This window comes from Myotis lucifugus, unplaced genomic scaffold (genome assembly GCF_000147115.1).
Source record: "Myotis lucifugus unplaced genomic scaffold, Myoluc2.0 scaffold_0, whole genome shotgun sequence".
In the NCBI taxonomy this organism is placed as follows: domain Eukaryota; kingdom Metazoa; phylum Chordata; class Mammalia; order Chiroptera; family Vespertilionidae; genus Myotis; species Myotis lucifugus.
In genome coordinates, this window is record NW_005871048.1 from 62,582,215 (window position 1) to 62,608,304 (window position 26,090).

Here is a 26,090-nt window from a genome sequence, read left to right on the forward strand (position 1 = left end):
AACCTACAACCAAGATTACTTTATCCAGCAAAGCTATCATTCAGAATTGAAGGTCAGATAAAGAGCTTCACAGATAAGGAAAAGCTAAAGGAGTTCACCACCGCCAAACCAGTATTATATGAAATGCTGAAAGGTATCCTTTAAGAAGAGGAAGAAGAAGAAAAAGGTAAAGATACAAATTATGAACAACAAATATGCATATATCAACAAATGAATCTAAGAATCAAGTGAATAAATAACCTGATGTACAGAATGAACTGGTGATTATAATAGAATCAGGGACATAGAAAGGGAATGGACTGACTATTCTTGGGGGGAAAAGGGGTGTGGGAGATGCGGGAAGTGACTGGACAAAAATCATGCACCTATGGATGAACACAGTGGGTGGGGAGTGAGGGTGGAGGGTGGGGTGGGAGCTGGAAGGAGGGGAGTTATGGGGGGAAAAAAGAGGAACAAATGTAATAATCTGAACAATAAAGATTTTTAAAAAAAATCAAAAAAAAAAAAAAGTCATCAAGGGAATGGAATCAAAACCATGGTGAGATACTGCATCACACCCTCTGGAATGGCTCCAATCAAAAAGACAAAAGATGCGGGGGAATGACTGCTTACCGGGTATGTTTTTCTTTTCAGGCATGAAATGATTTGATGCAGGTAGTGGTCACACAACACGTAAATGTACTAAAGGCCACTGAGCTGTACACTTTAAAATGGTTACTTGTATGTTATGTGAGGTGTAGATGTGGGACTCAGAAACACTGCAGGTGGGAATGACCAATGATACAGCTGCTCCTCAACACTAAATAAAGAACTGCCATATGACCCAGCAATTCCACTCCCAGGTACATACCCAAGAGAACTGAAAAAATATGTCCACACAAAAACTTGCACATGAATGTTCAGAGCAGGATTTTTCAAAATAGTTAAAAAAGGAATGAACCAAATATCCATCAACTGATGAGTAGATGAATAAAATGCGATATATCCATACCATGGAATAGTATTTGTCAATAAAAAGGAATGAAGAATTGACACATGATACAATATGCATGAACCTTAAAAACACTAAGCTGTGAAAGAAACCAGTCACAAAAGACCACATATTGTATGATTTATGATTCCATTTATATGGACTCTCTCCAAAGTAGGCAAATCTAAGGTGACAGAAAGTAGATTACTGGCTGCCGAGGACTGGGGGGAGTAAGAATGGGTCTGAGGTTTCTTTTACGGGTGATAAAATGGTTTAAAATTAGACTGTGATGGCTGCAAACATACTAAAAAACCATTGAGCTGCATACTTTAAAAGGGCAAACTTTACGGTCGGTAAATTATCTCAATAAAGCTGTTTTTTAAACATTGGACTCTCCATGACAGCAGACCTTGTGGAGATCCAGAAAGGACTAACATGCAAAACACCCTCTACCAGGCTTTTCACTGCAATGTACTTGCTACTGTTCAGGAGACATTAGGTAACTTACACTACAAGTATAGGTTATTTTAAATAATTATCTTCAATCCTGCCTGACCCAGCATGACCATCATCTTTGCTCTTTCAGACAGACCAGGAAAAGGCAAGCCAAAGAGCCAGCCATGGAAGAAGAAAGGAAGCACTTTGGAAGGCTAGCCTTAATGCAACTTTAGTGGTTGGCTATTCCACTAAAAAAAGACATAAGCTTTTTAGGGCAACGTAATGAACTCACCAAAGACAGAGTGCAAAGTAAGCCAACCGTTGCGTCCTGGGACAGTACTGTATTGGGTCTCTGTATAAAATTCCAAACTTAGTGTATGTGTAAAAGATCCAAGAGCAGGCTGCGCTCTACTGGCTAAGGTGACCCCATTTCTATTTTTAAAGGATCATAGCTAATACAGCTACAGCTGCCAAGATTAAACACCCTTCACATGACTCTTTTTTTTTAGACTACCAGATTCAAAGATACTGATCCCATTACCACCTGCAAAAGCAAGCCCAGGCTGAGATAACCATGTTGATCCTGAAATAGATTCACAATTCTGTAAGAGTGGGGTGAACTTGGTGACTTGCTAACAAATATAATATGGGTAAGTGTGATGGGGTGTGACTTCTAAGCTTAGATCGTAAAAGGCATTGTGGCTTCTTTTCCATTCTCTCCTTGAATTACTTTCTGAGAGAAGCCAGTTGCCATGTTGTGAGGAACTCACACAGCCCTATCTGTATAAAGCCCCACATGGCAAGGAACTACCCCCTACCAGTGAGAAACTGAGGCCTCCCACCAACAGCCAGGTGAGTGAGCCATGTTGGACATGGATCCTCCAACCCGAGTCAAGTCCTCAGATGATTGCAACCTGAGACCTCAAGCCCAAGTCACCCACTAAGTTGCTCCTGAATTCCTGACACTCAAGCACTATGAGATAATGTGTGATGGTTAATGCTGGTGTTTGGGGATAATACGCAAGGGTATAACTCACCTGTTCGAGGCCACCAGTGTGTCCCACCTGATTTAGATGGTTCCTCAGTAGCTGTCCAGGGTCACTGGATGTGTCCCGAGCAAACAGAAGCACAGAGAAAAATGGTACGTCCTCTCCCTTCTCTTTATCATCATATAGTTCAATGGCTCTGTGTAACATTAAAAATTTTACAGCTTCATAAAGGCTATATTCTTCCTCTTCATTTGTGAACAGTTCATCACAAGCTCTCTGCCTTGCTTCAGCAGTTCTCAGTTCAGCCAAGCCTGCCCACTGCAATAAAAAGTTACATAATAGTTACATTTTTGTTCTAAAAGTCCCTGGTATACTTCCATACTTTGAACACAAAATCATTTTCAAAAGTAGGCAACCGTGGGTCACAACATTCAAGTTTCCAGCTCAAACAATGGTACTACTCTTTAGACCACACAAAATCCTTATTCAGTTTCTGCCCCATTAATTTGAAACAAAAGTACAATGCACTAAGAGGAAGCACTGGGACTGTGGAATGGCAATTTGGAACCCTAACTTCAGGCAATGAGACTCAATCAATCAAATATTTATGCATGTGTGAGTCCTGGGTGTGAAGCTGTGAAGAAGAGCTAAAATTACTCCTCTCTATAAGGGGGCTTACAGTTATCCAGAAACCTTCAAAAATGAAGATGGGCAAGGACGGGCAAGGACGATTAGGGGATCTCCTAAATATTAGTTTACTAAATTTAACCTTCTAACCTCTCAGACGTATACGTGAGTTTCAAATGAATAAATCCATTCAGGAAATTCTAATTGACTCCTGATTAAGAATAGAGTAGTGTCAGGTATTCAGCTAAAATAGGCACACTCTTTATGTGAACAAGAAAACCCCATAAATACATGTACTTTTAAGTTAAAGTAAATTAGAATAAAAGATGCCAATATGAAACTAGTCCTTAGGAATCACCAATAACTACCGCTCCCTGAGAACCCAGTAAAATTTTAAATCCAAGAGTAAATTTTAATGGTAATGACTGCACCACAGGACTCTCTAACAAGTGGGCTGAAAGCTGGAACACCTCATTTTCCAGAAGTAGACAAGTTGCCAGTCAAAAGCATAGCTCTAGAGTCCGGATGGAATGAAGGCCTCACCCAAGCAGCTGATGGCTTTTACAGGGCATTAACCAATTGCGGGGCCTTAGTTTTCTCAGCTGTAAATATGGGGTAACCATAGCAACACCACCTTGGTAGTTGCAAGAATTAAATACATACAACTTTTAGTGTACGGCCTGGCCCATAGAAAGTGCTGGGAATGTAGCTCAGATTATTAATAATTTTCACATTACTCTAAATTGGAATCACTTAAACATTCCCCAAAACGAGGATCCAGTCACTCTAGACACACCTAAAAAAAGCAAAAATTGCAATTTCACAAGAACTTAAAGGAGATAAAAAGGAATTCACAAGTCACTGAACTGAAGAGCCTTCTCACTCACTCCCACAGGGCCAGAGCCCTGCCCTCAACCCTCCACTGTCCCGGGGACTAGGCAGCACAGGTCTCCAACCCCCACAAATCCTGTGCTCTGCTTAATAGGCAAGAACAACAGAATCCCTCTGTCTTTCTTGTCCTCCCATTTCATCACTGGTATTCCTGTGACAGTGTATTTTGCAGTAAATATTTCTATGATTGCAAACCCAAACTAGGTTCCAGGAAGTCAGGTCCTCAGTCCATCCATCAACAAGGTATTTACCGAATGCCTATAATGTGTCAGGCTCAGGTCTAGGCACTGGGTATAAAGAAATGATGTCTTTCATGAAGCTGAAAGTCTAATGGGACATGAATTCGTATCATTGATATTACGATAAGAAATTTGGACTGTCCCTAGCCGGTGTGGCTCAGCTGGTTGAGCGTCATCCTGTGCACCACTGAAAGGTCACCAGTTCGGTTCCCAGTCAGGGCACATGCCCAGGTTGTGGACTTGATCCCTGGTTGGGTGCATGTAGAAGGCAGCCAAACCATGTTTCTCTCATACTGATGTTTCTCTGTCTTTTTCTTCCTCTCCCTTCCTCTCTCTCAGTTCAATAAAAACATTAAAAAAAGAAAAATATGGACTAAATGTATCACTGAAACTTGTCAGTATGACTTAGCACAAAGACTGTATTTGTTATGGTTTCCTTTTAAGATAGTTAAACAATTCATTAAACATATCATCTCCTCCAAGAATACTTGATGTTGATATTTCTCAATTTTACCAAAGACCTCACAGGAAGGGTTTGTGTTCATCCAAAATTATTTTGCCTAAAAACCAGCCAAGAACATCTGGTAATCCACTAAGTGAGAACTAAGAAGTGGTCTTCTGAGGGGGATAAATGGTGATGGAAGGAGACTTGACTTGAGTGGTGAACACATAATACAATATATAGATGATGTATTATAGAATTGTATACCTGAATCCTATATAATTTTATTAACCAATGTCACCCCAATATATTCAAGAGAAAAAAATGGTCTGCTGGGGCAATTAGGAGCAGGAGCTTTTGCACTTCACAGAAAAAGAAAATTACATGTTCCAAACCTTCTTTCTTAGTAAAGTGAGGGACTCCTTAATTTTATCAACCAGGTCCTCGCTCTTCCCCTCAAATTTCAATCCAAGTTTCCACTGCTTGATCCAGCTGTATTTGCTTATGAGTTTTTCTGGTAACTGGAGTATGAAGAAACAGAGAGACAAAGAACATTAACCCTCCAAAAAGTCCATCACATGAACCAAGCTGTAAGAAACCACAAAGCCCTTTGTCCTTCTCTTTCTCCCATTTCGTTATCACTAGAGTTCCTACCTTCGTTTCCAGAATTAATCCCTGCAAACCTGTCATGTGGGTTTAGGCTGGATCACCTAAACCTGGAAGTCAGGAACTCAGAAAGTACTGCCCTAAGGAGGACTGCTAGAGTGAAATAAAGGTTTGGGTTGAGATACAGGAGCTCAATATAGCCTGCACAACCACCCCAGCCAGGAACCCTGCACAGCACTTTGTGAGTGTATGTGAAGGAGCCTCTTCACAAAAGCCTCCAGCAGCTGCTGGGCCTTTGGCAGCCTCCCTAGCGCTCCATACTGCCTGACTCTGGACGGGGCTCCAGGACTTGTGAGATGATCCAAGATAAAGTAAAAACCTGCTCCCTTCCTGATTGGGAAAACAAAACCTAATTTTGATATTAACACATATACTCAAAGTTTTAATATTCAATGAAGCAATATTGTATCTAGTTCCACTGCTTAGTATAGTAAGATAAAAAACAGCACTGAGAATAAGAAGTAGGGGTTAAGGGAGCTGTGATGGCCTAGCTCAGTGGTCGGCAAACTGCAGCCCCTTGAGTGTGGCTCTTTCACAAAATACCACATGCGGGCGCGCACGTACAGTGTGATTGAAACTTCGTGGCCACACTGAAGGAGCCAAAGAGCCGCATGTGGCTCGTGAGCTGCGGTTTGCCGACCACGGGCCTAGCTCATTAAAGAAGTGACAGCTGAACTCATACTTTGCCTGCTTCTCTTTTGTTATTTCCCCCCAATCATCAGTGGAATCTGGAGTCTGAAAGGCAAGATGGGACACAACTTGATGGATGACAGCATGGGAACTCACTCTCCCAACAGTCTCCGGTGTGCCAGGAGAAAAATCCATATTATTAGGTTGGGCACAGGCATGTCGTGTCACTGCTATAAAATTTAGAGAGGAAAAAAAAGTTCATCTCCATGTCAAAAGATCATTAAAGAATAATTATTTCCTACAACATCCTATGTGGACCCTGAGCTTATTTAACAGTTACAAATAGGTTTTTTTAAAAATATATTTTTATTGATTTCAGAGAAGAAGGGAGAGGGAGAGAGAGATAGAAACATCAATGATGAGAAAGAATCATTGATTGGCTGCCTCCTGCACGCCCCCTATTGGGGATCGAGCCCACAACCCGGGCATGTGCCCTTGACCGGAATTGAACTCAGGACCCTTTAGTCCAAAGTCCGACGCTCTATCCACTGAGCCAAACCGGCTAGGGCATAAACAGTTTTAAAGGAGACCATATGTTCAGTTCTTTCTGAATCTAAGACCCTGCCTACCCTTTCATAATGGTAATTCCAGTCTTACCTTCTTAGTCTATACCAATCATGTAAAACAAAAGTGGTTTCATCTCTACAAAAAACTAAACCACCATTGGGATGTAAATTCCTCTTGCAGTTCCCACAGTGATGCTCATCCACACTCACTCATAAGGGGGAAGGGGCTTATCATAATGACAAATGACCACCCACCCACGAGCCACCCAACTTCATGCCCACACGGTCCTGCATTTTGGCAGCACGTGAGCAGCTCTGCTGCAAGCCTTCAATTAAGTTCTGTTTCATCCAGAACCTAAAATGCCCTCAAGTGGCAACAAGCTGAAATCACAACTGGGCACAGAGAAGTGCAAGTGAGCAGAAAATCTTGGCTACACAGATGTGAGCTGAGAACCGAGTAAAGGGAAGCCCATAAGCCCATCTGAGCATCACGGGACACTGTGCAGGTATCTAAAAAGCAGGCACAACACTCAACTGAATTACCCAGGAGACCCCAAAGACCTAACTATGCAGACAGAAACCCAAATAAAAGTCCGTCTCCTCAATCCTTCTATGTATTGCTCAGTGTTGCTAGAGCAATCCTCCAACTCAGGGTGCATAGTTCTGGGAGACAGTGCAGCAAGTCCAAAAAATAAGGTGTGAAAAAGAAAATACAAAGAAAAAAGTAATTGAGTTGGAATTATTTATTCAGAAGAAAAAAGTGAATATAATTTTAAGTGCTTTCAGGGCTCATAATACATAGAACACATAAATAGCCATTCTTTTCTCCTGCACCTTAAGAGACTGGACTTCTGTTATAAATTTGAGCAAGAAACAAGACTTAAACAAGAAATAATACTGGGAAATATTTAAGAATAAAATGGTAATTAGCTTAAGTATAATTCAATTTGTGACTGAATTATAAAAACACCCTGTTTTCCCTAACAAGTCTATAATTCTTGAAACCAACACCATGATTAAAGGGGTAGCAAATAAAAATGTGTCATCCCTAAAACTAACTCATAAAATAAGTTTCGATATACCGTAGAGTCTAACCCACTCTAAGCAAACACTGCTACAGGTCCCACCCACTCGGAGACATTCTAAAGCTTAGAAAACTTGGAAAGCAAAGGACTACCCTGAAGGACACCACCTCTCAGGGACCCAGGCCCTGTTCCAAGTTTAAGAACAGCCACACCAAGCACCTCCAAGGTTGTTAGGTAATCTGACTGAGATTACCAAATACCAAAACTGGGATCTGACAGATGCAGAAACAACACATAGGGAGCCCAGGCAAGGACGGGAGGCGAGGGACAGCTGAACTGTCCAAGGGGCAGTGAGGACAAAGCTCAACCTTCCAGGCGGGGAAGGAGAGAGGCCAGAGGAGCTGAGCACAGGCAGAAAGGCAAGTCCAGGCTCTCTCCACTGAGATCAGACTAAGGGGAGGGGCTCTCAGCCCAGCTCTCCCGCATCCCTTCCATGTCCTGTTCTAGGAGAGAGGGAAGAGGGCAAAATGCAACAGGGAACACTTTCAATACAACTAGCGAAAGGGCACGTGTTCCTTGGTAACAAAAGACGGCTTCCCTGGGCTCTCACAGTCTTGATGGAATGTACACTAAGGTCAAGGGATGTTTAGCACAGCACAGCCATGGGCTGAGGCTGGTTCTGGGTTCACACAAAAACTTAAGTGTCCCAGGACCTGTCTGACCCCAAAAGCTGAAGAAGTGGGTTACTTAAGCCAGTGCGGTTCAGGAGACTCTGATAACGCTGTCTGACCCCAAAAGCGGAAAGGTGAGTTACTTAAGCCAGTGCATTGCAGTTGACCCTAATAATGCTGACACCAGATTCCCTCTAACCTGCCTGCAGGGGCAGCCTTTCTGTGTCCCCACAAGTGGCCAGGACTTTTAAAAGGCCAATGGACACACAATAACCAGAGGTGTTGTGCCATGAACTGACCAGGCCATAGGACTGTCAGTGGACACAGGGTAGTGGTCAAAAGAGGCCCTTGGTATTTCAGAAAGACCAAGGATCAGGGTAAACTAAGAGAGATCCACTGTCAGAGACTTATTGTGGGCGTGGTCCAAGTAATTAATATACCAAACCGACCCAATTTTAACACAAATAATTTACACCAAGTTCTAACAGCAAGCAGAGTGTTACTTAATGTGACACAATACAAGTTATTCTGCTCTATCAGGAAGATGGGGAGGAAATGGTCACACTCACTTTCATACCAAAACCTCTGTAAGATTTTGTTTTGTAGCCAGAGAATTATTTAAGTTTCACTTGATCTGCTTGTCTTAAGCATCTGTGTTAACAAATAAATATTAAGATGTTTACTTATTACAGAGTTACACAAGTAGTTCCTAGAGATGGAGAGACCCCATTTCTGGAGCAAGGTGATCCAGGTACCCCAACACCCTAGGGTGCACTGCCAGCCGCAGAAGGCCTCACCACCCCTCCGTCTATGCACTTAGTTCCACCCCAACATCTTCTGGTCACGCTGCGCCACCCACTCCCTCACTCAACCTGGCCCTTGTCGGTGAGAACAGGAGTGCAATGGCATCCTCAGAGAGCACGAGGGGCAACTGGGAGGTGCTTAGAAAATAGCTTGGTCAAGTGCAACAACCAAGTCTGGTACCCCTTCCTGCTCTGGCACCACAAATATGAAGCATGTGGTGCATCTGTCACCTGATCAAGCGATCAGCAAAACTGACCCTGTAAAAAAAAAGTGCTCAAACCAAGGAAAGTTGCTGGGGGTTGGGAAGCCAGAAGGAGAACAAGTCTTCTAGTTAGAGGAGAACAAGAAAAGAATAGTCATTTCTTTAGCTGGCATTAACAGAACGAAAGTTTAATAAACTTAAATACTAAAGTCACAGGCAGGCATGAGGTGCTTCTTCTATGGCACGGGCCTCTTGGCATTCAATAAAGGTTACATGACAAAAATAATGCCAATAATACCACTGTGACCAACTAATCAGATTATGCTCCAAGAGAGAAACTGTATTTGTTGGCTGATATTCACAGAAAAGGGAAGAAATTGGGAAGAGCACTTGAGAATTTAAAAACTATTTCCACGTGACTCAAATGAAATCAGGAAAACCATCTTAAAGCCCCATTGCTCATTCACGCAACATATTCTAATGGTGATCAGAAAGCAAGCACAATCCACCTTGACTGCTTTTACTACCTATAGGCATCCTGTCACTAAAGTAAAAGGGACACTATGCTTTACTTTCACGGGGCATGTTCTATATGTTTAATTATACAGCACACTACTGTACCAGAGTTTCTTGGGAAATATAAAAATTCAAATTCATTATGTCAATTAAATCCATACATTTAAACAGCCCCTAAAAGAAAAAGGCTCAAAGAAAAAGGCTCAGCCTAAAACAAGGAGGATTTTATGTCACAATCTATTAAATTATGACAATCAAACACTGAAGTTAAAGCAAAAAAGAGTGAAATCACTCACATTTGCTTCCCTAAGTGTCTTATAGCCAGCCAAAGGCATGCTTTGGCCAAGTAATCAGCAATTCTGAAATTTTTCACTACCTATAAATGTTATGATTTGCAAAGGACAAAATAGCCTTGTGGATCAATTGCTTTTGTTTCTATATTTTTTAAAAAAATCAATAAGCTAGTACTGAGTAACCTGCTTAAGATAACATATCTTTGCTTAGAAAAAAAATAGCTTTCACAGTTTACACAGGTGTGCTGATATATATCGGTTTATAAAACGGATAATCACAGGATGGACAGGTAGTATCCTCCACCCACTGGTCCTGGTTTTGCCCACTGAGGGCGTGTGATCGTTCATCCACCTAATAGACCTCTAATTAGCTCAGCTGGCAGCTAAAAATCCTCTTTCTTCTAGGCCCCTTCAACTTCAAGTACCCCAGCTCCTTCACTGTTCCCAAAACAAGATGAATCGTCGTTGTCACACTCCCATCTGCTCTGAGCAACGGAGTTGCACTTGCTCCTTGAGATGGGAGCTGACCAGCGCAGTCCAAGATGGGCTGTCGCTGTTGGAAGCGCACCTTTAAAGCAGGGCTCCCCTACCACTGCCGGCCATCACGTCACTTGGGCTTATGTGGGGCTTGCAATCAATTAAGATCCTCATGTCCTTTTCCCCCTCATAAGTTGCCAGCAAAATGGATGTCCCACAGCTAGCACTTTGGGTTTTGTTTTTGCTTTATAAAAAAATATAAGCAACAAGACTTCCAATTTTCTTCTAATTATGCCCTATTGTCAGTTTTGCTCAATCATTCCCACCCACCAAACTCTTTTGGGGTATTCTATTACCCAACCTATGATGTGACCTCATCTGATGTGTGTAGACACACGACACAATGAGACATGATTTCCTGGGTGTCACTACCACATCTCAGGTTTAAACCACTGGCAAAGGCCTAGCATGGGACACAGCCCGACCTTCACCTCCCCAGGAAGCCCCTCCCAGGGTAACATCAATCACCCGCTTCTAGTGCTGCTGCTCAACCACCTACGAAGCCAATCCTCCTAACACTGCACAGAGGGTGCTAGTTTCTTGAACTGGAGCTGGAATTACAGGAATGTGCACCCTAAAACCCCAGCAGGTTCTCACAAAGACCAATACACACTCCATTTAATTCAGCACCAGCAAGGAAGCCAAACTGCTCCTTTACAAACTCTTAACGCCTGCTCACTAATTCAGCTCAACTGTTCAAATAAACTTTATCATTTTTCTCTTCTGGGAAATACTATTTTTGGTCGCTTTTACTATGCAAAATCATCCCAACCACACAAAACCCACATGCTGACGTCATTTTGCACACAGGGCTAGCACAGAGCACGGGCAGAAAAGGGAAGTCTTTCTCACAGAAATGATTGGAAACATTACGGACGCAAACCTGCAGCAGCAGCGTACCAGCGTGAGCTCCGGGTCCTGCAGCCAGGAGGGCAGCCCCGCTGGCTGGCTCATGGCCTGGAACAGCGTGGCCCTCAGCGCACAGTAGTTATCTCCACGGACTCGCCTTATGGAGGTGAATTTCTGAGATACCTCTTCGTAGCCCTGGGTGAAAGCATCAAAGAATTCAAAATGGTTGTTACTAACTTCAGGGAGAGTTTTATTCCTGTGGAAAAATGTGCCCCTGAAAGACTGTAAATAAGACTGGTTGAGTCCTTCATGTAAAACATTCTAATTCCTTATTAATCAAAAGATATTAACAAATGTTAGTACTGTACAAAATATCAGCATGTTAACAGATGCAATACACTATAACATATAAATAATACACCAAGTATTATTAAAGCACTAACCACTCCCAAAGCTGGAGTTATATATGTCCCTTCCTAAGCAATTGTTGTATTGATAACCGAATGTATGGATAATTTTAATTATGTATTGACTAGAGCAGCGGTTCTCAACCTGTGGGACACAACCCCTTTGGGGGTCGAACAACCCTTTCATAGGGGTCGCCTAAGACCATCGGAAAACACATATATAATTACATACTGTTTTTGTGATTAATCACTATGCTTTAATTATGTTCAATTTGTAACAATGAACATACATCCTGCATATCAGATATTTACATTACGATTCATAACAGTAGCAAAATTACAATTATGAAATAGCAACGAAAATAATTTTATGGTTGGGGGTCACCACAACATGAGGAACTGTATTAAAGGGTCACGGCATTAGGAAGGTTGAGAACCACTGGACTAGAGGCACAGTGCATGAAATTCGTGCACGGGAGTGGGGGGGGGGGCGGTCTCTTGGCCCGGCCTACACCCTCTCACAATTAAGGACCCCTCGAGGGATGTCCGACTGCGGGTTTTGGCCCAATCCCACAATCTGGAAGTGAAAGGAGGAAATGAAAATGTTCAGTGACATGCTCTCAAAAACAGCATTCAAATGGAACATTTTGAAGCATACTCTAAAAAGGACACCATAAAATCCTAGTGACCGGTCCACAGGCCTTTGATGATCTGATCTCCCTGGTTGGGCACTGCTCAGGCATCGTATCAACCTCAGTGCTCCCCCAACTCGCTCACTTCCAATCTGTCCATCCTTTCACTTGGCCTGCTCTTCCTCGACAGTCTCTGGAGACCGCTTCCTGCCCTGCACTCACTCAAAGAAAGGAGTCTCGCTCTCACCACACAGACAGCCATCCTGTGTCCAAGTGCTGCACCCTCATCATGAGCTGTTTTCAAGGTCCAAGTCACAGGACAGTGTTCTTAGTGGGTATGAAAGTACTTCTTTAAAACAAAATGTTGAGAGTCCCATTTTTATGTAGTGGTCCAATCACTGTGACAGATAAGGGTCCATCAACCAGACTCACATCTACTAATGTGCATCTCTTCCCTATGGTGGACCCTCAATTACCTTGAATATTCACAATGGCTTGTTCAACAGCAACTGCACCTCTCCAAATGCATACATTACTCGTGCTATTTCAGAGGTGAGTCAAACTTTTAAAATTAAATTTGGATTTATACACATCTCCAAAAGAATACCCAAACAGACAAACAAGGACTAAAGAAAGAACCGAGACCCAAGCGGCTCTCAGGCCTGAGGTGCTCTAATTACTGCCACGAGTCCTGATGTGACGACATTTTTCTAACTAAGGTGCCTTTGATTAAATTTTGGTCCCTGAATAACCCAACTACAGGGTCAAATCTTGTTCTTGAAATAAAATGACAGAGAAATTATTTCAGCATGAGTTCCAAAATATGGAATATTTGGATAACTTAGGGGTCATCTTCAATTATGGACTTTCAGGTGCCTGTTGTTAGAAAAATCCTTTAAAGAGAATGAGATCATATAATTGCAAGTCAGTGAAGGTATTTCTGGGGAAGATAAAAAAATATGGGCATACCTAGGAGATATTACGGGTTCAGTTCCAGACCACCGCAATAAAGTGAATATCTCAATAGAGCAAGTCACCTGAGTTTTTTGGTTTCCCAATGCATATACAAGTTATGTTTACACTCCACTGTAGTCTATTAAGTGTGCAATAATATTATGCCTAAAAAAGCAATGTATATACCTTAATTAAAAAACACAATTGGTAGTTATAAAATAGTCATAGGGATATAAAGTACAGCATAAGGAATATAGTCAATAATTTTGTAATAACTATGTATGTGCCAGCTGGATACTAGATATATCAGGAGAACACTTGTAAAGCATATGATTGTGAAACAATTATGCTGTACATCTGACACCAATACAAAATAATACTGAATGTAAACTGAAACTGAAAAAATAAAATAAACACCCCACTTTATTGCTAAAAAAATGATAACAATCACCTGAGCCTGCTGGAAAAATGGCAACAATACACCTGCTCAACACAGGGTTGCAACAAACCTTCAATTTGTAAAAAAAGGCAACAAAGCAAAGCACAATAAAATGAGCTATGCCTGTGTAGTTTAGATACTGGTCTACTGGTTATCTAGTCTGATACCAGGTGAAGGTTGTTAGAAAATCTATGAGTGGCTGATATGCACATTCAGCAGATGGCCTCACAAATCTAGATGTTCTCCGCTGGCAGGAACTGAGAGTCCCTGGTATTTCCTGATTGAGTTCTCTCACAAGGGACTGAGTCCACACCTGCAGGGGGCAGAGCTGACATTTGCTCTCAGAGCTTGAAAAGTGACAGCTACACTCTGAGTTAAGATCAGCTCATTTCCGGACAGGCCTGGGCAGCTGAGGTGCCTGCTGAAAGATGTGCAATACTGTCTACAAAAACAAGCTCTGAGAAAAAGACCAAATGTATTCAAATATTTAAACATTTTAAATCCTAAATAGTTACAAATAAAAAAATATACTAGGAAAATGTCTACCAAGTATAATAGATCAATATCTCTAGTATACAAGTGCATTCAAATTCATAATGTAAATAAACCCAAGAGAAAATGAGCAAGAGATATGACCCAGATGTTACAAGAAGTGGTTGAAGAGTTAAACTGAAACTCATTTTTGCAGCTCACAATGGTCAAATGGTAGTAATTTTGCATGGTTCACACTAGTAAGGAATGTTGGATTCAGGACACGTTCAGGGGAAAGCAATGGTGTCTGTTCAGCTGGCTGTGCAGTAGGAGTGAGTCAGGGGATCTGACCTGAGCAACGAGCCAGCCCAGTCACAACAGGACCATGCATGGGACTCCCTGATGTCCCACAGCCTTGGAGACTACCTTAGGGTCACCAATCTGTGCAATGGTGTTGGGAGGGGACAACTCCTGGGACGCCCTAAATGAGGGGAGGAGTTCCAGATCCCTGTGCATAAGAAGTGCAGGAGGGCCCAGCCCCTAAGACTGGAGGGCATGAAACCAAACCCAGGTGGGGACAGTAGGGGATTGGACATCTTTTACCTCACCAGGCCAGAAGGGCATTCCCAAATGACTCCAAGAGGACAAGCAATGGCTGGCCCAACTCTAAAAAGCAGAGTCATTTCTGTGTTTTTCAAGGAAATCATGTTACTAAAAACTGATGCTTCTATTTTAATACTGGGACTCGGAAAAAAGTCTCTTATCTTTGACGTCTGTTCCTTATCTCTAAAATCAGAACACTAGTATTTACATAGTGTAATAGCAGTTGTCATAATTAATGTCTAACAATATAAAAGAACACACTAAATAATTACTATGACAGACTATTTGAAAGACTTGAAATATGTGCATGTAGGTGTTATACCTTTTTCATACATGTAGCTTTTTGCGTATTTCCTCTCCATTCCTTTTTGCAGTAGTCCATGATATCCATTTCAGGAGCTACACTTAATTTAGGTTCTGTTAAAGAGTCAAACAGAAGAAGAGAGGGGGAAATAATGAAAAAAAAAAGCATAATCAGAACAGTACTACTTTATGCAGGGACTACTTCCTCTCATTTCATTCCAAAAAAATCTGGGATCTCACCATTGCCTACCACCTGATCCAGACCACTATCCCCTCGCTCCTAGATAATGACAGAGGTCTCCCAATAGGTCTTCTTTATCACACACCCCACTAGCCATTCTCCAAATGGCAGCCAGAATGATGCACTTTAACGATATCCATCACTCCTGGGTCCTGAGAGCTCCTGGGGCCTCCCATCTCAGTTGGAAGGGCCCCTGTCCTGGCCTAACTGCCTCTCTGGACTCGGCTCTCACCACTCCCCTCACTGACAACTCCTGCTCCACCTGCAGCCGCCCCTGTATTCCTCCAACACACTGGCTCTTCCCCAGGTACCTGCTCTCACATTCCATGCAGGCCTCTGCTCACCTCTGAGACCCCTATATCATAATGTCGCACACTTTCACTTATAGTCTTCTTATACTGTTGTTTTTCTTCTTGGCAATGATCAACACCCAACATATTTCTTTTTCTGTATCCCCCCCCCACCCCGCCCCACTCCACACCCACACACAAATACAGTAAAACACAGCTCCTTGAGGGCAGGGGCTTATTTTATTTCCTGGCTATGTCCCCAGAACCTGCAGCTGCTCAGACACAGGAGTCTGCAAATACTGTCCCAATCAATTAAACATGGAACAGTCTGAGCTATGAGAAAATACATCTAATTACTTGTAATAAGTTTTTCTTATCCATTATACAAAGAGATAACACTTCAGTAATAAAACATGTATTCGTTTTTATTAATTTATATCCTGCCCTGATCCCCAAAGACTACAATAATTGATAATAAGTCAGAAACTAAAAGGGCTCTCAATGTTAGTTGAACCACAGACCTCATTTTACTCTAATAAAACAAAATTAAAAATACAACTTATGATCAGACAAATGATATAGTAAGAAAATGGCCTTTAGTTTTCCTTATCGTTTGGGGTTTGATTTTGTGGTCTACACATACACACTCACATGCGTATATCTATGTGTATGTTTTAGGAAGAAAGGGAAGTAAATTCTCAGGCATATCTTGACTTCCTTTTTAAATTATTGAAGAAGTAAATGTTAGCAAAGAAATTAGGATATAACACAGAAGAACCTTACAATGTATCCACTCCAGAGGAAGTTGACATAAAATAAAAATACTATATTCAGCTCAATTCAACAAATATTTACTGAGTGTCTAATACACATCAAGCATTGAGCTAGGAATATGAAGGTTTACGACCCAGATTTTGTCCTGAATGGGTTTAAAAACTACTGAAGAAGAAAAGACAACAGGCATTCACAAGCAGGGCTGTGATGGATGCTGAGATGACTAAGGAGCACAAAAAAGGAGCCTCTAAGCCAGCGGTTCTCAACCTGTGGGTCGCGACCCCTTTGGCGGTCGAATGACCCTTTCACAGGGGTCGCCTAAGACCATCCTGCATATCAGATATTTACATTACGATTCATAACAGTAGCAACATTACAGTTATGAATTAGCAACGAAAATAATTTTATGGTTGGGTCACAACATGAGGAACTGTATTTAAAGGGCCAGAAGGTTGAGAACCACTGGCCTAAACCAGGCTGGGCTGAGGAACCCACCCCCTTCTCCCGAGTGCATGAATTTCATGCACTGGGCCTCTCATATGACGAATAAGAACTCTGCATCAGAAGTGAATTCTGTGCAACTACAGCAGTAGAAAGCAAGCGTCCTCAGCAATTTCATGGAGGACCAGAACAGTGTGGCCCAAGAATACATCTGACTAGGTCCCTACAAAGAACATCTCCTATGGCCACCAGTGAGGAGTTCCACCAATTCCTTGTTGAGGAAGACTTGAAAACTGTCAACAAAACCCTACTTTGTATCATTTCTTCCTAATTACACATATGGTAATACTTTTGTTAACCATAAAATAAACAGAAGCTAGTTCTCAAAACAAACCACTAGAACACACACATTACACTGGGAATAAGAGAGAAAATGCCACTTGTGCCTCATCTATGACAAATCCCCAATTGGAGTATTCCCCCTCGGTTCCTGCACTAGTAAGGAGGTACTTCACACACAGCCCTTCTGGCTGTGCCCACAGTGGAGGAGGCCAGGATGTAATGCCTCGCTCTAGCAGCAATGATGGGTCAAAAGGGCCCTGGTTGGGGTGAGAAGAGCAGGCATGACTGAGCAGAAACATGGACACAAAATCATGAAACGAGAGAATTAGTGCTACCAATCCCATGATCATTCTTTCTTACAAGTCAGTGAATCCACATGGCCATCTGAGGCAAAGACACAGTTCTCTATTAGTCTTCCCATGTGAAATGAAAACTGCATTGCAAAAATGGCATGAAAAGAATACTTTCAATAAAATATTAAAACCTCAGGAAACAATACTCACCAGACTTTAGCGAAATGAATAATTGCACGCAGCTAAGACCATATGCATATCTCCTAGGAAGTACATCTTAATATTTTATGAACATGGATATACGGATTTAACAGCATTTTCTACCATAAACAGTAGAACAATAAAACAATAAATAAAACAATTCCAAACATACCTGATAACCCTCTTTCATGTATAAGTAACTCTTTCTCCTTTTCTATTTCATCCGCAGCACGATACATGTCCTCCTCGCTGAAATCACACCAAATGAGACATTTCAAAGTTGTTGCACTGACAGTTTCCCTCTTATCACAAATGCAGGTGCTTAAAAATTGATACGACATTTAAAGTTTAATTTTTTTCATATTAATGACAATCTGATAAAATATGGGTCTTTCATCTTAGATACTCGTGTTTCTATCATTCCACTTCAGAGTTTCTTACTTCAAATGAGACATTTTACATCACTCCATTTGCCACCTAGCTCTGAGGCCATTTTAATTACAAGTCTATTAATGCCTCATCTACACATGTAAGCATCTTAGCATGTGTCTTATCAATGAAGCACTGTCATAGTCTATCAAGTCTCAAGAATAAATATAGTGCTATTAAAAGTGTTCATATAGGTATGCAGGCCGATGGCCCACCTTAATGTCACAGGCAAACTTTACAATAGTTACTCTAATAACAATAGACGAGCATCAATTATTACAAGTCACCAGAGCTAAAAAAAAAAAAAAAAAAAAAAAAACCTCCCAAGGCTCCCCCTGCTCTCTGACCCCCATATTCATGTTCCGCTGAGCATACCCCTACTGTCCCACATACTCTTATGCTGCCACTGCTACTGACTTGGTACTTATATAATAGCTTCCTAAAGAGTCTCTAGTCTCACTTACTGAACTAACAAGAACCTACTAAGTACTAGAAAGGGAGACAAGGGTGCTAGACAAGGATGAAGTATGGGACTTCTGGTTTTAGGATGCCTTCTCTCCCCTTTAACTTACACCACAACATGACAATGATGGGAAACAGAAACACTATCTTTGCTGAGACCACAAGACATGTGAAAGTCCAAAAGTGGACGAAGGAGTCATACATGACAAAGGACAGGGAGCCTTGCTGCCTGTGGAAGGGCATCTGCCAAAGAGAAGACCAGTAAACCCTGCAGAACCCCAGAAAGGCCAAGTACTTCAGAAGGTACAGGAGACACCGAGAGCTGAGAACAAGGAAACTGGCTGATGTTCACACAAGGAGTGATCAGACCCTCAATTCCTTATACTCCTTCCTGATGACAGCACACTCCCATCCAGGCACAATGGCACACAGGAAGGAGGAGTTAATAGGTCAATAAACAGTAAGGAATTAAGTGAACGACTGAAATACTCCCATCTCCAATTCCCTTAGTTCCCCCTGCTCCTTCTCCATGGCCTAGTACCGCTGGAAGAAAGAGGAAGGGGTGAGGGGAGAAGAGACAGATGAAGATGTGCTGAGAGAGGTGGGGAATCTAATCTATCTGCCTCCCCACCTGAAGCTCTTCAATGGCTCCCAAATAAGCAGAAAAGTCTAAAACGTGGACCTAACCTACCAGTCTAGCCAGTATTCTGTGATTCCCTACACACACCCACACCAGTCCAAGGTTTCCCAGCCAAGCATTTTCACAACCTGTGATTGGCTCTGCCCATTCCCTCTGCCTGATGGGCACTGGGCCTACCCAGCAGGACATGTACTATGTGGGGACCCTGCTGCAGAGTGGCATGGCTGGAGTGGGAACCCAGAGTTAGAAGGTCCTCACTGTAGCCCTTATCAGCCGTATGTATGACTGTGGAACTAAAGTAACTACACCTCTCAGCACCTAAATGTAACCATGACAGTAAGAGTACCACCTCAAAGGATTGTTATGGGAAGACACAATGTAAAATATTCAGCATTCAAAAAAGTTAGCTATTCCAATTAATTCTCATACTATATCCATTGGTGCAAAGTATTAATAAACAATAATCATTTCTCATTCCCTTTTTCTCTCTAAAATAAAGGTGATGGGATATGTGTGGGCCAATTTTTTTAATGGGGTTAAGGGGTCATATTAGGGAAAAGGTACTTTCCACATACTCTGGCTCCAGTCAGATTTCAAGTAAAAGGTGTGATGTCACCCATGGAGCCTGCGCCAGAGTTTAAAAACAGAAACCAGATTCCCAGAGCCTATACATCAAACACCTAAAATAAAAAGTGACTAAATGTGTTAGTTCTTCTTTCGCTAATTTAATATCTTTCGGGCCACGTTCCGAGCTTTATCAAATGTGAAAAATTCTGATCCTGCCCTAACCAGTTTGGCTCAGTGGATAGAGCGTTGGCCTGCAGACTGAAGGGTCCCAGGTTCAATTCCGGTCAAGGGCATGTACCTTGGTTGCGGGCACATCCCCAGTGGGAGGTGTGCAGGAGGCAGCTGATCGGTGTTTCTCTCTCATGGATGTTTCTAGCTCTCTATCCCTCTCCCTTCCTCTCTGTAAAAAATCAACAAAATATATAATTTTAAAAAAGAAAGAAAAATTCTGATCTTATAACACAAGCACTCAAGTTAATCACTTTCAAAATATTATCAGAAGCATGTCTTTGGGCAAGCACTTCCCTAATCTTGTCCTCAGTTCTCTCATCTTCATAATGAGAAGACTGGCTAAGATCTAAATGACCTACATCATCTCATGGTACTCATAAACGAATTAGTAAAATTCTGCGGCACACCAAAAAATGTACTTTTGGCCAATCTGACAAAAAAATAAATAAGTCTAATTTTGATTGTTTCACACCGGACAGCTACTCTTGTGTTGGCTGTTGTCAGTTTTTTAATTGACAATCTACGGGAGAAGAGGTCAGTGCCCTTGACAAAATAGGTATCCCATGTTTTAAAATTCCTGCAGCATGCAGGTTGAAAATCGCTGATCTACATAGTTCCTCTTCCAGTTCTTACTTTTAACAGACCAGGAATCTATTAGTCATTAAACATTCTACCTCCAGGGATATTCTGTAGCTGTGCTACATGCACATTTGGCTATACTTTGTCCTCTTCCTTTTCAATCTACAAAGTAACCAAAGTGCAATCGCAACACCAGTGCCCAGATGGAGTTCTCTGAACAAACATTTCTCAGTACAGTCACAAATACAAATTCCCACAAAGGCCAACAGGAGAGGGACGGAAAGAAATCAAAGGGAAGACAGAAACAGAAAGTGAGATTATCTATATAATAAAAGTCCAGCGATTGTGACAGCAGAACGACCAGAACGACCGGTCACTATACACGCACTGAACACCAGGGGACGTGAGCTGCCCCCTGGTGGTCAGTGCACTCCCACAGCTGCAGCACCACTCAGCCAAAAGCCAGGCTCACGGCTGACAAGCAGAGAGGCGGTGTCAGGAGCCTCTCCCGCCTCTGCAGCAGCGCTAAAGAGCAGCAAGTCGAGCAATAAGGAGCAGTGAGCAGGCGGGCGGTAAGGAGTGAGGGGTCCCAGACTACGAGAGGGTGCAGGCTGGGCTGAGAGGACCCCTCCCCCTCCACATGAATTTCGTGCACCAGGCCTCCAGTTGGAAAAAAAATTTTTTTAATGGCAGTGTTTCGGGATATACAAAAGAAACAAAGCAGAAATTGATGAACAGGGCCCAGAGTATATTCAAATTACTTTAGCCACAAGTAGATTTCATTCAGATCTTGTGCACAAATGTTTGCTAACTTGCATGGCCACCAAGGACACTTGCTAGTTTTCTAAGGTCACCAAGAAAATTGTATTATGGCCTTTAAAGGCTACCTTAAAAATTATCCTAAAGCTGTATTTCCTTGTAGAGAAGGTAATTTTTAAGTTTAAGCAATAAAGCTCAATCAATATGGTTAAAAAAAAAAAAGAAGAAGACATTTAATAGCCAAAATGAGATCTTTATTCAACATAAGGACTACCAACTAGAAAGAGAGAGATGTGTGAGAGCAAGAAAAACTAGGTTTATTTAAGAAAATACTTCACTCAATAAACTTTTGCTTTAAATTTTTTAAGTATCAAAATATTAAAGCTGAAAATAACAAAATGAAATTTTATTTAAAGCTGTGAATCTAAAATAGCTAGAGGTTTAAATTTTTGTTATGGGAAAGGAAAATAGTGAAACAATAATAGGAAAAGGATATTAAATGATAAATAAAATGTTACCATTTCAGAAATGTGCCAATCTTTTGTAAGTGCCAAATGGGGGTGGTGGGGGGGGTCTACCATTTGGCACAAAAGAGACCACTGAAGCACACAGACTTAAATGATTACCACAGCAAAGTTCCCTCTGGAAAACATACAGATACCCAGAAAAGTAGTAAAGAAAAGTAAGACAAAGTCATAAATGTGACTTGATTTCCTGGGGACCATGGCAGGCAAATCACCCTCAATTATACAGTTGAATTAAATTTTAAAACCAAACTGTTGGCAACTCCTCCTTAGAAAATGTTTAGTTTAGCTCTGTAATGTTAAAGTGTGTATATTCAAGTTCCCATTTTCTCTTATGCTAGAGGTAACATATACTATCTAATAAAAGTGTAATATGCAAATTAACCATCACTCCATCACAAAGATGGCGGCGCCCAGTCCTCTCAGCCCAGCTGGAGTCCCCCAGTCCTGGGGTGGGAGGGGGGGGGGGAACGGCCGCTGAGAGTGGGCAGCGTGAGCGGCCTGGTGGAATGCTTGCTTCATCGCCATGGCGACGAGGCAAGCGTTCCATGCCCAGCCGCGGAGGGCCTCTGGCCAGGCTGGGTGTGGAACGCTTGCATCGTTGCAGACCGGGCTGAGGGATCTCCCCCGCCCCCCCCCGCCCCCTCCCCCCCGGCCGCCCCATGCATGAATTTCGTGCACTGGGCCTCTAGTTTTATTAATATTAAGGCAACATACACCATTGAGAAAGTTACATGACATTGCATTCTAAATTATAAACTTCCTCTTGCTGTTCAAAGACCTACATAACAATATATTTTTGAAAACTTAATTTAAAAATGCTTACTACACAGAAACAAAATTACACTATTGCTAAGAACATAAGCTATAAGCTAAAAACACAGAGCTCAGTGAAGCAGAGCACATTTCTGTGAAGCCAATTTTTCAATTTCCGATACAAGTAAAGATCTAAAATGAAAAAAGTCAATGCTGACATATACACAAAGCTAAGAAGAGAGCATTTTAATCCCTCACCATTATGAACACTTGCACCAACTTCCCCTTGTCTAAAAAAGCTAAGCTGAAGATTATTTTGTTCAGCTCTCTGAACTTGAACACTGCAGTTCACGCTTAACTTGGCCTGTCCTGGGAGACTAGTGGCCCAGGCAGTGTTGGGGAGACAGTGTCAACCACTGTGACACCAATGCATCTTCCCACACAGGAAAAGCAAAGACCATTCAACCAAGCCTTTCTCCACCACTTACCGGTTATAGAGATGGGTGAACAACACATCAAATGCAGGAAAGTACCAGCACCCAGGCCAAAATTCCACTCCCTTCTGCAACTGGACTTTCCATGACTGGCCCATGATACTCCACGTGACTTCCAGAGGTATATGGGGACAACCCTGAACCCTTAACAGTGAGGCTTCATTCTCAGAGATATCTAAGCTCTAAACTCTGAAGCTGGCTCTACATCCAGGCGAGGGGAGGGGTAGGAGGGCATAGCTGATATCCCATCAAATATAGCTCTAGAAGCTCTGGAGGTGCGAGCTGGGTGGGAAACACACTGGCACAGTATATTTAGCAACACCCAAGAACAATGTTTTAACAATTTGTTGTTATTCACAGATCTTTTGAGAAGCCACAACTTTCATCAGAATCTCAGCCCAGAAACACATAAATACACATAAAGTGTTGTCTTCAATTTCAGAGGAGTTCACAGACATGCTCCCACTACCCACCCACAGCCAGCCTGTGGACCGCAGATTCAAACCCTGTCCCACCATCAGGCAGGTGGGCAGAGAAGAGCCACGGAGCAGTCTTGCTTCTCACTTCCCTAAGCAAAGACATGGACATAGCATAAGTTTCAAATATAGGAGTGGGGTGAGCAGGAGATGAAGCATAAGAGACCTGCTGATACAAGCAATGAAGAAGCGTCAAAAAAAAAAAAAAAAAAAAGCAGCCAACTGAATCTGATCTGACCTATGAGGTATTTAAATGGGGCTCATCTCAGGAGCCATCCTCAGGGCTTAAGGCGGGTAGGGGAGGATGCCAGTCAACCACAGCTCTCAAAAGAGCTAGAAGGAAAGAAAAGAAGGAAGAGAAGGATGGAGGGGAAAAAGATTTAGAAAGTAGCTTATCCATATGGTCTTTATGTCATTCTTTGTACTTCTCTCCCTTATGAAATGCAGTGAACTTAGTCTAAAGCAGCGATTTTCAACTAATGGCACACAAAACTAATTACAGTGGGACCTTGACTTACGAGTGTCCTGACTAACGAGTTTTTCAAGATACGAGCCGTCTCTCGGCCGAATTTTTGCTTTGAGTTGCGAGCTAAAATTCAGGTTACGAGCCAGCTTCAGATACCCCACCGCTAGTTGGCGCAGCGAACGTCACAGTGAACGCCACAACATCAGCCCAGCATCACGTGTCTCACTCGTTCACTTCTTGATTTGACATACGAGTAATTTGAGTTACGAGCTCCGTCACGGAACGAATTAAACTCGTAAGTCAAGGCCCCACTGTACTAAAATTCTTCGGTACACAAAAAAATGTATTTTGCCGATCTGACAAAAAAAATAGGTATAATTTTTATTCATCACATTGGATGATATTGTTATATTGGCTGCTATTATTTTTTCTTTAATCCTCACCTGAGGATATGCTCATTGATTTTAGAGAGAGGAAAAGGGAGAGAGGGGGGGAGAGGGAGTAGAGAGAGAGAAACATCGATGTGAGAGAGAACATTGATTGGTTGCCTTCTGTACCCGAAACCTAGGTATACAGGATGGTGTTTCAACCAACTGAGGCACACCCGCCAGGGTGGCTGTTGTCATTTTTTCATTTGATAATCTAAGGGAAAAGAGGTCAGTGCTCTTGACTCAATAGTCAGATACTGCATGTTTTAAAAATTCTTCCAGCCCACCCGTTGAAAATCACTGGTCTAAAGGAATCAGTATCTTATAGCACTGCCTAGGTCAGCGGTTCTCAACCTGTGGGTCGCGACCCCTTTGGCGGTCGAACGACCCTTTCACAGGGTTCACCTAAGACCATCCTGCATATCAGATATTTACATTACGATTCATAACAGTAGCAACATTACAGTTATGAAGTAGCAATGAAAATAATTTTATGGTTGGGTCACAACATGAGGAACTGTATTTAAACGGCCAGAAGGTTGAGAACCACTGGCCTAGGTAATGATCCATCCCTTCCCATATGTATCACTGCACCCTTCAAAGAGACACATCTGAAATGATTGATGGCTATAAAGTTGGGCTATGGTTTGTACTCATAATTACTGTCTATTGAATGCATTAAAAATGACTGCAGGGTATCTCAAAATATCTGCAGTTTTATGCTATTTCATATATTAAGTGTAAATATTTCATTCAAATTCCTGTGCAGGGCAAACCCAATTCTTTGGGTGAGAAGAACAGACTTGGCTCCAATGACAGAAAAACACCATTTAAAAGTATTTTAGGTTGTAATTCAGGCATTACACTATTTATTTAAATCTATACCCAACTATTAGGTTGCATATTTCATCATATAAGAACTGATGTGCACACATTATATTGCAAACTATAAAATAAGCAGTCTATAGGATGCAGTTTCTCTAGCCCTTAAGAAAATATCACAGAGCAAACCTAATAGCCTCACTGCCTATATAACAGGCAAGAAAGCGCAACAATGTAAGATGTGATGTTCGACAGCTGGCGACATCATAAGTCATCTTCACCTCCTTTCCCTTGCTCTCTCTTGTTCTCTTATGAGTTAGAGTAAGATCATCAATGACAACAAAAGCAGGAAGAAAAAGAAATTAAGCTCTAAATAAACTGCAAAATGAAACATCTAGTCCAGGAAAACAAAAATCTGAAGTTTGCTGTCATAATTCATGTCCCTCTGCCTGCTTTGCTGAGGAAGCCAGAAAGAGACTGGAGGAGGTTCCCACCCAGGCATCAGGGAAGGTGGCCTTGAAACCTACTCCCTGTGTCTCCCTGGGCAAGCTGTATCTTTCGATCTGCAACTCAGTTTCCTAATGTGTACAATGACAAACCTAGGCTGAGCTTTTTAGATTCCTTTCAGCTCTAAATCTATAATTCCACTGGCAGAAGACAGAAGAGGCCACAAAACCTTTTCATCAGGAAGGGGTGCTCCTTCCACACCAT

The 26,090-nt window shown here is 42.0% G+C and overlaps 1 protein-coding gene across 1 annotated transcript; it reads right to left on the reverse strand.

Annotated features, from left to right (window-relative positions):
- Positions 1-4,991: 4,991 nt before the first annotated feature.
- On the reverse strand, positions 4,992-26,090 carry OTULIN (OTU deubiquitinase with linear linkage specificity). Its single transcript, XM_023752270.1, has 5 exons — positions 26,056-26,090; positions 17,919-17,995; positions 15,184-15,278; positions 11,390-11,550; positions 4,992-5,117 (listed from the first exon to the last, which is right to left on the reverse strand). The coding sequence occupies exons 1-5, from the start codon at positions 26,088-26,090 to the stop codon at positions 5,099-5,101; spliced, it is 387 nt and encodes a 128-aa protein (XP_023608038.1). The 3' UTR covers positions 4,992-5,098.